The sequence below is a fragment of the Canis lupus genome, chromosome 16 (assembly GCF_003254725.2).
Source record: "Canis lupus dingo isolate Sandy chromosome 16, ASM325472v2, whole genome shotgun sequence".
Lineage (NCBI taxonomy): Eukaryota > Metazoa > Chordata > Mammalia > Carnivora > Canidae > Canis > Canis lupus.
The window spans coordinates 56,529,175-56,543,314 of NC_064258.1; the positions used below are offsets into that span (position 1 = coordinate 56,529,175).

The 14,140-nt window shown below is 48.8% G+C and overlaps 1 protein-coding gene across 12 annotated transcripts in view; it reads right to left on the reverse strand.

Annotated features, from left to right (window-relative positions):
* MCPH1 (microcephalin 1) overlaps window positions 1–5,610 on the reverse strand; it is a 233,475-nt gene extending 227,865 nt beyond the window's left edge. For all 12 annotated transcript variants that reach the window (XR_007402838.1, XM_049095296.1, XM_025445645.3 and 9 more), the window contains exons 1-2: window positions 5,499–5,610; window positions 3,173–3,264 (exon numbers count right to left, since the gene is read on the reverse strand). Coding sequence is in view for 11 of the 12 variants with exons in the window: in XM_049095296.1 (XP_048951253.1) it covers window positions 3,173–3,264; window positions 5,499–5,538 (132 nt within the window). In the remaining variant the exon portion in view is untranslated. The remainder of the gene's footprint in view (window positions 1–3,172; window positions 3,265–5,498) is intronic.
* Between the last annotated feature and the right edge of the window lie 8,530 nt (window positions 5,611–14,140).

The window sequence follows — 14,140 nt, forward strand, 5'->3', positions numbered from 1 at the left end:
AAGATCAGAAAAGGTACAAACTTCCAGTTTTAAGTCATAGAGATGATAAGGACATCACAGGGATTATAGTCGATGATACCCTAATAACTTTGGTGACAGGTGAGAACTAGACTTACTCTGGTGAACATTTCACTGTGCATAAATGTGAAATCACTATGTTATAAACCTGAAACTAATATGATATTGTATGTCAACCATATGCCAACTTAAAAAATAAAACAAAAAACCTGCATTAGGTGAAAATGCCAAAAGCTTTCCCTTGAGAAGAGGATCCAAAGATGCCTGATAACGTGCACTCTACTCAACACAGGCCCTCACCGGTGCAGTATGTCCAGAAAAAGAAATAGAAAGGGTCAGGATTAGAAAAACTACAAGTAACTGTCCTGTGCACATAACATTCAATTGTGTAGATTTTTTAAATCCCCAAAATGCCCAATCTCATCAATGAATTTGTAAGTCTTCTGGACACAAGGTGGATACGTAAAAGTTATTTCTATATACCAGTAAGAGAAGAAGGAAATTAAAAGATACTATTTATAATAGCATCAAAAATGACCAGAGAAGACAATAAAACATTACTGAAAGAAATTAAAGACATCAAAATCAACAAAGGCATATAAATTCATGGATTGGAAGATTCAATTTTATAAAAAATGTCAGTTCTCTCCATACTGTTCTATTTTCATCAATCCCATCCCAGTCAAAATTTCTAAAAAGCTGACAAACTGATTCTAAAATATATTTGGAAATGCAACAGGCAAAGAACAGCCAGGACCCCTTGAAGGAAAAACAAGACGACTCACGAAGGTTCATTGTAAGAGCAATTAAGACGGTGGTCCGTCCTGAGAACAGACAGACGGATACTGCAACATGCGGTTACCTGACCGATGACAAAGGTGTAACTTCAGAGACCGGTTAAAGGATGATCTTTTCAATAAATGGTGCTAAGATAAAAGAATATTCACGTGGAAAAACATGAAACTATTTCATACCACATATAAAAATCAATTCCAGATGTACAGTAAATCTAGATGTGAAAGGCAAAATGATAAAGCTTCCAGAAAATAACACAGGAGAAATCTTCATAATCTTGGTATAGGCACAGTTGCCTTTTTTTTTTTTTAAACAGGACACACAACAAACAAAGCTCACCGTAAAGAAATAAACTGTATTCCAATTATCATCAAAAGATACCACAAAAAAAGATGAAAAGACCAGCCACAGAGTTAGAAAATCCTGCAATTAATATGGCCAACAACGAGGCCAACTGAAAAATAGAGGGAATGCTTCCAAGTCAAGAAGAGAAGGAAATACTCAATGGGAATATGAGCTGGAGTCTTGAACAGGCTCCTCAAAATAAATATATGAAAACGCGCAGGAAAATATCGCGTCAGATCCTGATGACACACGGCCAGCAACTTACCCGTGGGCTGAAAGTAAAGACAGAACCAAGTACAGACAGCAGCGGCCTCCCACCCACTGGCACAGGCTCCGCTTTCTGCAGTGGCCGAATCCGTTAGGGACCACTGCTAATCTTCCGAGATGTGATCAATTGTCTTTATCATACGGGAAAATCCTTTGTTCTTAGAGGTTATACACAGTGAACCAATTTAGGGCCAAATTTTATCTGTGACTTTCAAATAGTTTAGGAAAAAAAAAAAACCACATTCACATGTAAATACACTGTACAGAAGAGATGCAGACGAAGCAAGGAGGCTAAGATGTTAACAATTATTGGGCGTCTATGTCCCACTCTTCCGTTTGTAAGTTTTCTAAATAAAAAGCGGAAAGCAGAAAGCTCCAAGAGAGCGGAGGTGTGATGCTAACACACAGCGGTGAGGTCCTCACGGCCCTCCTCCCAGCTGTGCACCTGGGCTCTTAGCCAGGTAGGCAGCAGGTATGGAAACCAGGAAACTCGCTCTGGCTCCTACCCACCCACGGGCCAGAACCGAATGGGTCTTCTCGGGGTCCCAGGGCGCCCTGCCCCTACTGGCTCAGCACTCTCCACCCCAGGCTGTGCCGTGCAGCAGGGTGGGGACTGGCACCAGCCAGACAGGACTTAGGAGCACCCTCTCTGCCCGTGAGTGAAAGTCCTTCTGTTTTATGCCCTGGGTGCCTCTCTCCCCACCCTCACCCCTGGTCCTGCGTTCACGCGTCTTCTCCCTTCACCCGCCTACGCTGTCGTCCCCCGCGCCCCCCCCCCCCCCAACACACACACGAATACACTCTGTCCACAGCTCAGGTCCCTCTGAGCATAGACGTCTGCACCACCTCCTTCACTCCTGGGCTAACGTCCAACCCTTACCCGTCCCACTGAAAACTGTGCTACACTCAACACCTTAGAGTTCCCAAACAACACCCTGGAGTTCCCAAAACCTAACATACACCCACCAGCGCCAACCTGTCTGGAGATTCTGAAGTCCATCCTCCTCCAACATCCAGACGCACGTTCCTGAATCTCGTGGATGCCCGTCTGTCCGAGTCCCTGCTCCCGCCACCCGCCCTCCACACAGTAAGCTGGCTGCACCTCCAGCCCCTTCCATCCTAACCACCGAGTCACTCCCACACCCGTGGTCTGCCCTGAGCCACAGGGCCTGACGCCCGACGACGCGCTCTCCGGCCTTGACGATCTCCAGTCCCACGTCTGTACCTCCCTGTGTCTGCCAGGTATTTTCAATGTGCCCAAACTCAGGATCTTTCCCTTCAAGACCTTCTGCTGCTCCTGTACTTCTCACTTCGGTCAACAACATCCTGCATCCAAGGAGCCAATGGCAGAAACCACGTTTCCAGCCTAGAGTCTTCCCTCTTCACCCAAAGGCCAACTATTCTCTCTCTCTCATTTCTAAAGTTATTTATTTGACAGAGAAAAAGAGCACAGCAGGGGGAGAGTCGGGTGGAGGGAGGAGCAGACCCGAGCTGAGCCGGGCTGGGGGCCCAGGACCACGACCTGAGCGGGCGGCAGGGCCTTAACCCCGGAGCCACCCAGGTCCTATAAACCCTGCTGTTCACACCGTTCCCGTCCCGGGCCGCCCTCCCCAACCCCGCTACTCACCCACGGTCTTCTCTGTCCTTCAGGCCTCACGTTCTAAGTACGACCTCCCGAAATAAAACACACGCCCGTCCCACGAGGTCCCGGAGGACCAACGTCGCGCAGCAAGGTCAGGGGACTTACCTTTGCCCCCATATCCACAAGCTGGTTTGTAAACGTCTTGGAGTAATTTTCTGTTCCATTCACTGACCAGACTTCAACATATGCCACGACGTCTGAAACACAGGGTACCAGCGCGAATGTATTTGAACACCTGGCCCCCCTCCGAGGACGACACACGGCGCGCTCTCTCGCTCTATCTACTTTAAGAGGTAGGTTTGCAGCTCCTTGTACCAAAAGCCAATTCGAAATCGCTCTGGTGCTGCACGGCTCCTAGAGCTGGGGGCAAACGACTTGGTTCCTATGCCGAGGCCGACCTCCTCAGCACGGCCGCCGGCCCAGATTCCTAAACTACACTTGGCTTTTCCGGTGAAGGATGTTCTGTGTAAAGGACCAAACAACCAACCGCTCAGTTCACGTACAGGGGACCGCCCCCCCCATAGGGACCCCCCCCATGGGACAGGGAAGGTCCTGGACTGGGGACAGCCCCCCCCCACAGGGACCCCCCCATGGGACGGGGAAGGTCCTGGACTGGGGACAGCCCCCCCCACAGGGACCCCCCCATGGGACAGGGAAGGTCCTGGACTGGGGACAGCCCCCTCACAGGGACCCCCCCATGGGACACGGAAGGTCCTGGACTGGGGACAGCCCCCCCCACAGGGATCCCCCCATGGGACAGGGAAGGTCCTGGACTGGGGACAGCCCCCCCCACAGGGATCCCCCCATGGGACAGGGAAGGTCCTGGACTGGGGACAGCCCCCCCCCACAGGGACCCCCCCATGGGACGGGGAAGGTCCTGGACTGGGGACAGCCCCCCCCACAGGGACCCCCCCATGGGACAGGGAAGGTCCTGGACTGGGGACAGCCCCCTCACAGGGACCCCCCCATGGGACACGGAAGGTCCTGGACTGGGGACAGCCCCCCCCACAGGGATCCCCCCATGGGACAGGGAAGGTCCTGGACTGGGGACAGCCCCCCCCACAGGGATCCCCCCATGGGACGGGGAAGGTCCTGGACTGGGGACAGCCCCCCCCACAGGGACCCCCCCATGGGACGGGGAAGGTCCTGGACTGGGGACAGCCCCCCCCACAGGGACCCCCCCATGGGACAGGGAAGGTCCTGGACTGGGGACAGCCCCCTCACAGGGACCCCCCCATGGGACACGGAAGGTCCTGGACTGGGGACAGCCCCCCCCACAGGGATCCCCCCATGGGACAGGGAAGGTCCTGGACTGGGGACAGCCCCCCCCACAGGGATCCCCCCATGGGACGGGAAGGTCCTGGACTGGGGACAGCCCCCCCCACAGGGACCCCCCCATGGGACGGGAAGGTCCTGGACTGGGGACAGCCCCCCCCACAGGGACCCCCCCATGGGACGGGGAAGGTCCTGGACTGGGGACAGCCCCCTCACAGGGATCCCCCCCATGGGACACGGGAAGGTCCTGGACTGGGGACAGCCCCCCCCACAGGGACCCCCCCATGGGACGGGGAAGGTCCTGGACTGGGGACAGCCCCCCCCACAGGGACCCCCCCATGGGACGGGGAAGGTCCTGGACTGGGGACAGCCCCCTCACAGGGACCCCCCCATGGGACACGGAAGGTCCTGGACTGGGGACAGCCCCCCCCACAGGGACCCCCCCATGGGACGGGGAAGGTCCTGGACTGGGGACAGCCCCCCCCACAGGGACCCCCCCATGGGACGGGGAAGGTCCTGGACTGGGGACAGCCCCCCCCACAGGGACCCCCCCATGGGACAGGGAAGGTCCTGGACTGAGGACAGCCCCCCCCACAGGGACCCCTCCATGGGACGGGGAAGGTCCTGGACTGGGACAGCCCCCCCCCCCACAGGGACACCCCAATGGGACAGGGAAAGTCGTGTACTGGCGGACAGCCCCACCCCCCATTTCCCCCCAGGTCAGCACCCCCAGGTGAGCCCCCCATCCCCCCCACCCCAAGTCAGCCCCCTCACCCCCTACCCCCCCCAGGACCACCCTCCCACCCCATACCCGCCCCAGGACATCTCCCCCACCCCCATGCCCCCCAGGTCAGCCCCCCCAGGTCAGCCCCCCACCCCCAGGTCACCCCCCCAGCCCAGCCCCCCCAGGTCAGCCCCCCTACCCCCAGGTCGGCCCCCCCAGGGCCCAGCCCAGCCCCCCCTACCCCCAGGTCAGCCCCTCGAGGTCAGCGCCCCCAGGTCAGCGCCCCCCGGTCACCCCCCAGCGGCCGCCGCGCGGACTTCCGGAAAGGCCAGACCCGGTCCCCGCGCCAGCAGCCGACCCCGCGGCCCAGACCCGGGCGCAGCCCCGACCCCCGCGGCCGCGGACTCCGCGCCCAGAGCGCAGGGCCCTCACCTGCCAGGACCCGCCGCCCCCCGGGCCCCGGAGCCGCCATGAGCCGCGGGAGGACGCGCACCGCCGCCCCGCGCCGAGCCCCGCGGCGGAGCGGGCGCCACTGAGCATGCGCACGGCCGCCGCGCGTCCCCCTCCCGCTCCACCGAGTCCGCGCGTCCGCGCTTTGGCGGCAGCCGCGGGGCGGGACCTGGAGGCCGCCGCTCGCCTCCCCAGCGCCCAGCGCCCTGCCCCTCGGAACTGGGACGGCCCGGGTCGGACCCTCACATCCCCGCCGGGGGGGGGGGGGGCTCAGATCCCCGCCGGGGGCCCCCGGGGCTCAGATCCCTTGGGGGTCGGGACCTCAGGTCCTGCAGGGTGGCAGGGAGAGCCGGGTCCCGCCCTCCTCCGGGGGAACCCCGAGCATCACCTTGCGGGGCCCTGTACTACAGCGCGCCGAGCTCCGGACCCCGGCTTGGGAGGGGGGCCCTAGATCCCCGACTACCGCGTCCCACTCGAGCTCTGCCGCCCGCAAATCCCGGAGCGGATCCTTCCGGGCGGGAGCGGGCGGACCCCGGAGGGAGCGCGGGAGTTCCGGGTCGGTGAACAGCGCAGCAGCCGCCCGGCCGCGGAGCCTCGGGGGATTCGAACCTCCCGCCCGCGGAGCCCGGCCCCGCCCCCGCCCGCAGGCCCCGCCCCCGCCCGCGGAGCCCCGGCCCCGCCCCCGCAGGCCCCGCCCCCACCCGCGGAGCCCCGCCCCCGCCCGCAGGCCCCGCCCCCGCAGGCCCCGCCCCCGTCCCCCGCAGGCCCCGCCCCGGGCTACCTGCGGAGGATGCTTTCTGGAGCCCGCGGGGTCCTGCTTGGCTGCGGGTAGAAGCTCTCCCCGAAACGCGGAATTAAAGGATGAAGCACCGAATGCATAAAAACCTTCATCTCCAGTGATTTCAGCACCATCGTGCGCTGCGCCCTGCGTGCTCCGTTACACGCTTGATGGAAAACACAAGAGACTCATAGCCTAATGGTGAGAGTACACTCTCTATTTTGGAATCAGACTGGACCTGGAGCCCGGAGACGTATCGGTCACTGACTAGCTGTGACATACTCATGAGTTACTAAGACTTTCCGAGCTTCATTTTCCTGTTAAAAAAAAAAAATCCTTAATAATAATGGAATTAATAACTGACATTTGTTGAGCAATGGGCTTTGGATTTATTATCAAAGTTAATCTTAACCTATGAGGTGAATGCTCTTATTACAATTTACAAAGTATATATATATTTATATGTATATTATATATTTATATTTATACGTGTGTGTATATATATATATATTTTTTTTTTCTTCCTCCTAGATTCTAACATTCTGTATTTTTGGAGGTGTTAATCCTGGAGACCCAACAGCGGACTCATTCTCCGCCTCCCTCCTCCTGCCCCACTGCTTTACAATTAAAAAACCTTTCTCTTATTCTGTGGATCGTTAGATGTTCACAAAGGCCCTGTTAGAAAAAAGTGAGCAGGGGCACCTGGGTGGCTCAGTCCTTAAGCCTCTGACCTTTGGCTAATACATATAATAATCAGGTACAACAGAATACCTGACCAGTCCAAGGTGACATAACTCGGAACTCATATTGGTTAGAAATGGAAACCATACACTGTTTTTTTGTTTTGTTTTGTTTTTTACTAAATCCAGTGGCAGGGTACATGTACAAGAATATAGGCTACCAGCTTCCACCCTGTGTTTCTAAAGAATTACCTGGAGCATATGCGGCCTCAAACCCCCACTTCCTAGACTCAAAATCTTTGATCATTATTTCATTATCATGCATTGTTGACCTAATGAAGTGTAAAGAAATGGTAACACCCTTTCCTTGGGAGAGTGAGCTCAGGTGGTTACTGAAGATAAGGCTATTGTCTTTACCAAGTGAGGTGAATGCTGAGAAGATTTAGAATCCAATCATGACAGGATAAAAATAGATAAAACCAATCACCTTTGCTGTACAAAAGGTGATATAAAAATTCAGGATTGGTTCTTCAGCTTTAAGCTCACAAATATTTTCTTCTATTCCTTCTAGAAATCTTAGTTTTAGGTTTTGCATTTACGTTTAGGATCTATTGTATATGGTAGAGATAGGGACCTAAGTTCATTTTTTGCACATGGATATACAAATATTTCAGCATAACTTGTTGATAAGCTGTTTGTCCACTGCATTCACCACATTTGTATCTTAGTCAAAATCAGTTGTGCATGTATGTGCAGTTTATTTTTGGACCTCTATCAGTTCAATTGAGCTATCTTTATATCATATTTTCCTGTTTTGATTACTGTAGATTTATAAATAAGTTATAAAATCAGATAAGGTAAGCCCAAAAACCCTGTTCTTTTTTGAAAGTGTTTATATATTCCAGAACTTTTGTATTTCCATATGAATCTTAAAATCATCGTGTCATTTTCTAAAAAAAAAAAAAAAGCCTGGAATTATATAGAATCTCCGATCTATTTGAGGGAGAATTGATATCTCAAAAATATTAAATCTGGGGCATCTGGCTGGTTCAGTCAGTAGAGCCTGCACGTCTTGATCTCAGGGTAGTAAGTTCAAGCCCCACATTGGGAGGGGGATGCGTACTTTAAATAAACTTTTAAAAAATATTAAATCTTTTGATCCATTAACTGTCTGTTTAGGTCTTCTTTAATTACTCTCATCAATGTTTTGTACGAGTCAGAGGATGAGTCTTTTACAATTTTTGTCAAATTTCAAATTCCAACCTGGGATCCCTGGGTGGCGCAGCGGTTTAGCGCCTGCCTTTGGCCCAGGGCGCAATCCTGGAGACCCGGGATCGAATCCCACGTCGGGCTCCCGGTGCATGGAGCCTGCTTCTCCCTCTGCCTGTGTCTCTGCCTCTCTCTCTCTCTCTCTCTGTGACTATCATAAATAAATGAAAAAAAAAAAAAATTCCAACCTAAGTGTTACCATTTTTGTTGATATTGTGAATGATTTTTTATAGTTTCAATTTCCGATGGAAATATAATTGGTATTTGTCATTGATCTCATGTTATGCCAACTTGCTAAATTTAGTTACTGGTTCCAATAGCTTTTTTGTACATTCCATACAGTGTTCTACAATCACATTGTCTGTTTTGGGAGGAAACCTTTTCTTCTTCCAACTTCGGTCCAGTGAATGGGAGCCTACAATTAACAATAGACAGATTTACAGGAGAAAAAACAAAGCTTATTTTCACATGTTTACTGTACAGGTGGAAGTACTCAGTAATGTGTGACCCACTGAATTAGCCAGAAATAAGAAGTTTATCTACCAAACCCAACAAAGTTTGGGCTTTCGAAGTTTTTCTCATTTAGGTTTTGCACATTTTCTTGTCAAGTTTGTTCCTTATTTTTATTTGGAAATGGATTTTTCTCTATTCACACACCCTGCAACTGCATGTTCATTTCATTTCTGGATCCTTTTTTTTTTTTTTAAAGATTTTATCTATTTATTCATAAGAGACACAGAGAGGCCGAGACACAGGCAAAGGAGAAGCAGGTCCCTGCATGGAGCCCTAAATGGGACTCAATCCTGGATTCTGAGATTACGCCTTCAGCTAAAGGCATATGTTCAACCACTGAGCCACCCAGGTATCCCTATTCCTCCATCCTTACTGAATTTATCGTTTAAGTTAGTTCTACCAGCAATTCCCTAGGGGTTTCCAGGTATATTACTATTTCCTCTGCAGTAAAAATAGTTTTACTTATTTAAAAATTCTGGGCCACTTACTGATTTCCCTGTTTAATGAGAGTAGATAACACGTCCACTGAATAATGTGGAACAGTTAGTTGTATAGATAGTGGACATCATTTTTGTTTTCTTCTGGTCTTAGTAGAAATGCCTCTAGTGCTACTCCATTGAGTAAGATTTTGGCTTTAGGTATATGCATATAATGCTAAGAACTAACAAATTCCAGATGCCTGGGCGGCTCAGTCAGTGAAGCATCTGTCTTCAGCTCAGGTCATGATCTCAGGGTCCTGGGATGCAGCCCTGCATTGGGCTCCTAGCTCAGCAAGGAGTCTGCTCCTCCCTCTCCCTCTGCCTCTGCCCTTCACCCCACTCCTGCTTGCTCTCTCTTTTTCTCTAATAAATAAAATCTTTTTTAGAAAATCAATAAATGTGTTTGATGGAACTGAACAAGTTGATGCTAAAACTCATGTGGAGAAATATATCAGACTAGGAATTCACTGGAAAGGAAAAGCTACTATCATTACCAGACATAGAACATGTTATCATTGAGACTGTGTTCCTGGTGCGTGACCAAACAGGCCAGGGGGAGAGTGCTGAGGGTCCAGAAATACACCTAAGTATATGTGGACATTTGATAAATTGTAAACATAGTACCTCAAATCACTGGATCTAAGACAGAGTTTTGATGTCCTCAAGAAAAGAATACAAAATTAAATCAGTATCTCTGACCAGACATAAAAATGAACCTAAAATGGATTGAGGCTCTAAATGTAAAAAAGAAAAAAAAAAAAAAAAAGTAAACACTCAAGTTCTAGAAGCACACATGGGTGAATGGTGAATTCCAATATAACCTGGGTGTGGGGAAAAGGCTTTGTTACTGTAGCTCAAAACTAGCTTCAATAAAAGAATGGTTAAAAACGACAACACACCATGAATGGAGTCAAGAGGCAACTGACAGAGATCAGAGTCAGAGAGATTTGAAGATTCTGGTAAGGACAGAGGAAGGGGCCAAAGAACACAGCAGCAGCGGGAAGAACCAAAAAAGGCCGGAAAACAGATTCTCCCCCGGAGCCTCCAGAAGGAGCATTGGCCCACAGACACCTTGACATTAGCCCAGTGAGACTCACAGCAGACTTCCGATATCACAACTGTAAGATAATAAATGTCATGTTTAAAAGCAAAAAATAATAACAATAAAATTTAAAAAGGCAACTGGAAAAAATATACTATTCCTAGCATATATATATTTTTTAATCTTAAAAACTGAAGAAAAACTACCAAAAGTTTTAAAGAAAAATGGGCAAAAGAAAAAATTGCCAACCTTTCTCATAATTAGAGAAATGTAATCTAAAACTGCACAGGGATATCGTTTTCCTTTCAAACTGACAAAAATGCAAACAGCTAGACAATACATTCTATTGAGAATACCATGGGCAAATACTGCTATACATGCTAATGGGAAATAAAAAGTTTTACAAGCTTTCAGAGGGGGATTTGGAAATGACTAACAAAGGTACCCATGCATCTACTTTCTGACCCACCAATTCTACTTCCAGGAATTTACCCTCAAGATCCTTCTGCAGTATGAAATACATAACCACAATCTTATCATTGCAGCATTTATTATATCTGCAAAATATTGGAAACAGTTCAGCTGCTGTGGAGGAGTAGTCAAATAAATTATGTTCTATCTACACAATGCCGCACTTTGTGGCTGTGAATAGAAAAAAAGGGAGAATGAAGAAGATCCCCAGGAAGTGCTGTGGAATGGTTTGCAGGTTATATTAAGTGACAAAAAGCATAGCGCAAAAGCATAATCATATACGTGTTATGGGTAGAATTGTGTCCCCCCAAAGTTCCTATGTACTTCAGAACGTGATTTGTTTAGAAATAGAGTCATTGCAGCTGTATTGAGTTAAGATGAAGTCCTAGCAGAGTACAGTGTGTCTCTAATCCAACATGACTGTGTCCTAGAGAAAGAGGAAATTTGGACAGATCTGCACACAGGAGAATGTCATGTGAGGACTGGAGCTCTGTGGCCACCAGTCAGGGATACCCTGGGAGCTGGGAGAAGGGCCTGGATCGTCTCTTTCCCTGCTACCCTCACAGGGAGCACAGCCCCTCCAGCACCTTGACCTGGACTTCTAGCCTCAAGAACTGCAGGACAATAAATGTCCATCATGCAAGCCACTCAGTTTGTGGTGCTTTGTTACAACAACAGCCTTGGAAAACTAATACAGTAAGCTACCTTTTGTGTAAAAAAAAGAAAATAATAACTGCAAATATGTGCAAAAAATAATCAGACACAATGAATAAACCAAAAGTACATGTGATTTGTTACCTACAGGGGTGGTGGGAATGGGGTGAAGAGGAGGAATGGGTACCGGGTAGAAGGGTGACCAGGGACACTTCTGGAAGGGTGTCTCTTTATAGTTCTGGTTTCTAGAGTTAATGGGCTATATGCTCAAGACGTAAAAAGTCAACAAGGACAGTAAAAAGTATAACATATCCAACAGTATTTCAAATAAATAACATAATGGCACCGAAGGGCAGAAAAAAATTAATTTAGGTAACTTTAGACACAGTAGTAAAAACAATAACTCTAAATAAATATCAAGTTTCAGTTAATTACTGTGTCTCTCACATGGGTAAAGGTTAGCAGATTTGAAGCCACAGTGTATGTAGACTTGAATGTGGTGCTGATGACAAGAACCAGGCTTAGTGCTAGAAAAGGGAGTTGCAAATGTGAAAGAAGAGAAGGCTGGAATAAAGTGGTGGGGCTGAGTTCGAATAGGTTCTTGGTGTTTTGTTGTTGTTGTTGTTGTTGTTGTTGTTGTTGTTTTGGTTCTTGGTGTTTAACTTGCATAGAGACAGAGCAATAGAAGTAGAAGATCTGCCACAGGCCTAGATACGCACGTGGACACTGATTTGTGTGCGTGCATTCATCATGTAGCTCTGTCCTCCGAGAGCACCTGTGATATCCCAGTGAGAAACGCACTCTGCCCAGACTTGGTTTCTAAATATCCTTTTGTCACTCACAAAATCCAGGTTCCTTAATAGTGATATCAAATGGATTATAACCCATTAAAAAAATAGGAAATCACGAGTCCATATTAATAGAAGTGAATGAAAAAAATGATCGGAAGCTGGCAAGTTTTCATTACAGGAGGATTCTACAAGAATTTGAAAGAATGATGGAATTAGACCATCCCGAATTGGCAACCGTAATTAATTCTTTCAGGCAACAGTCATCGATTGATGTAAAAACTTGTGAATAAAAGTATAATGAGAAACAGAGCATTTTCATACACCCCAATCTCCCGATTTCATTTATATTAATGGCAAAGAAAAAAATAATGGGAACTTTGCAGTAGGGAAACATAAAAGGCACCACCTGTAAAAAGTGACCCGCTATCCCCATCACAGGGCAAATAGACATCCGCGCCTTGTGCTTTGACGCGTTGAGAAGGACACAGTATCACCGGCGGGTGTTCCTGCCAGCGGTGTGTAACTTGAATCTAAACCTGAGGAAACATCAAACAAGGGGGGGGGGGGGTTGGGAATCTACAAAATAACTGTCCTGTTTGCTTCAAAAACATGTGGGGCACGGAAGACAAAGAAACATGAGTGTTCACGCCAGATCAAACGAGCAGAGAGACATTTAGCAACTGCACACGGTGTGATTCTGCACTGAATCAAGGACAGATTCATATTATAAATTTTTTTTCTGCAAAGACTATTGCTAGAACATTTGGTAAAATTTGAAAAAGGCCCTTAGATTAGGTAAGAATATTACATAAACGTTAATTCCCTACCTTTGATCACCATACCACAGTTAACGAAGACAATGTCTTATTTTAGGGCAACGCACCCTGAAGAGTATAGGGTAAAGGGATGTCGCATCTGCAAATTCCTCTGAAATATTTCAGGGAAAAAGCTCATGCATGGTCACATCCATTCATATCTGCAGGGAGGGGGTAACAGAACAAATGTTACCATATTTGTGGTACATTTGGGAAATCTGGGTGAACGACTGACCAGCGGGCCTTCTTTGTCCTGTTTTGGTACATTTTCCATCAGCCTGGAATCCCTTCAGGATAAAAAGGTCACAACAGTGGTGGCAGGGACCTGGGTGACAGGGCGAGGCTGTGCTGGGCCCTGATGGTCTGAACCCCTCAGGGGAGAAGGCAAATACTGGCAGCAGAGAGGAGGCCAAGGCTGCCTTAGAAGAGCAGCTCCGGCTGTACCATTTAAGGTCATTTGTATTAAGGATGGCAGGATCTTATTTTTTTCTTTTAAAAATTTTATTTACAGGATCCCTGGGTAGCGCAGCGGTTTGGCGCCTGCCTTTGGCCCAGGGCGCGATCCTGGAGACCTGGGATCGAATCCCACATCGGGCTCCCGGTGCATGGAGCCTGCTTCTCCCTCTGCCTGTGTCTCTGCCTCTCTCTCTCTGTCTCTGTGTGACTATCATAAATAAATAAAAAATTATAAAAAAAATAATAATAAAAATAAAAATTTTATTTACCTATTTGACAAAGAGAGAGAAACAGAGAGAGAGCATAAGCAGGGGGATGGGCAGAGGGAGAGGGAGAAGCAGGGACCCCCCAATGTGGGGCTCAATCCCAGGACCCTGAGATCAGGACCTGAACCGAAGTTACAACACCTAACCCACTGAGCCACCCAGGGGTCCCAAGGGTGGGATGATTTTAGTATAGAATTATAATGTCTAGAAAAATACTGACATAAGATGCCATAAAGAAGAAGAAAGAAGAAGAAAGAAGGAGAAGAAGAAGAAGAAGAAGAAGAAGAAGAAGAAGAAGAAGAAGAAGAAGCAGCAGCAGCCTCCGCCACCTGTTCCTCATATAAACTGGAAAGATATTTGCTGGGTCCAGGAGAGAGTCTCAAGGGTAAAGGGGCTTTGATTCAGCGCTG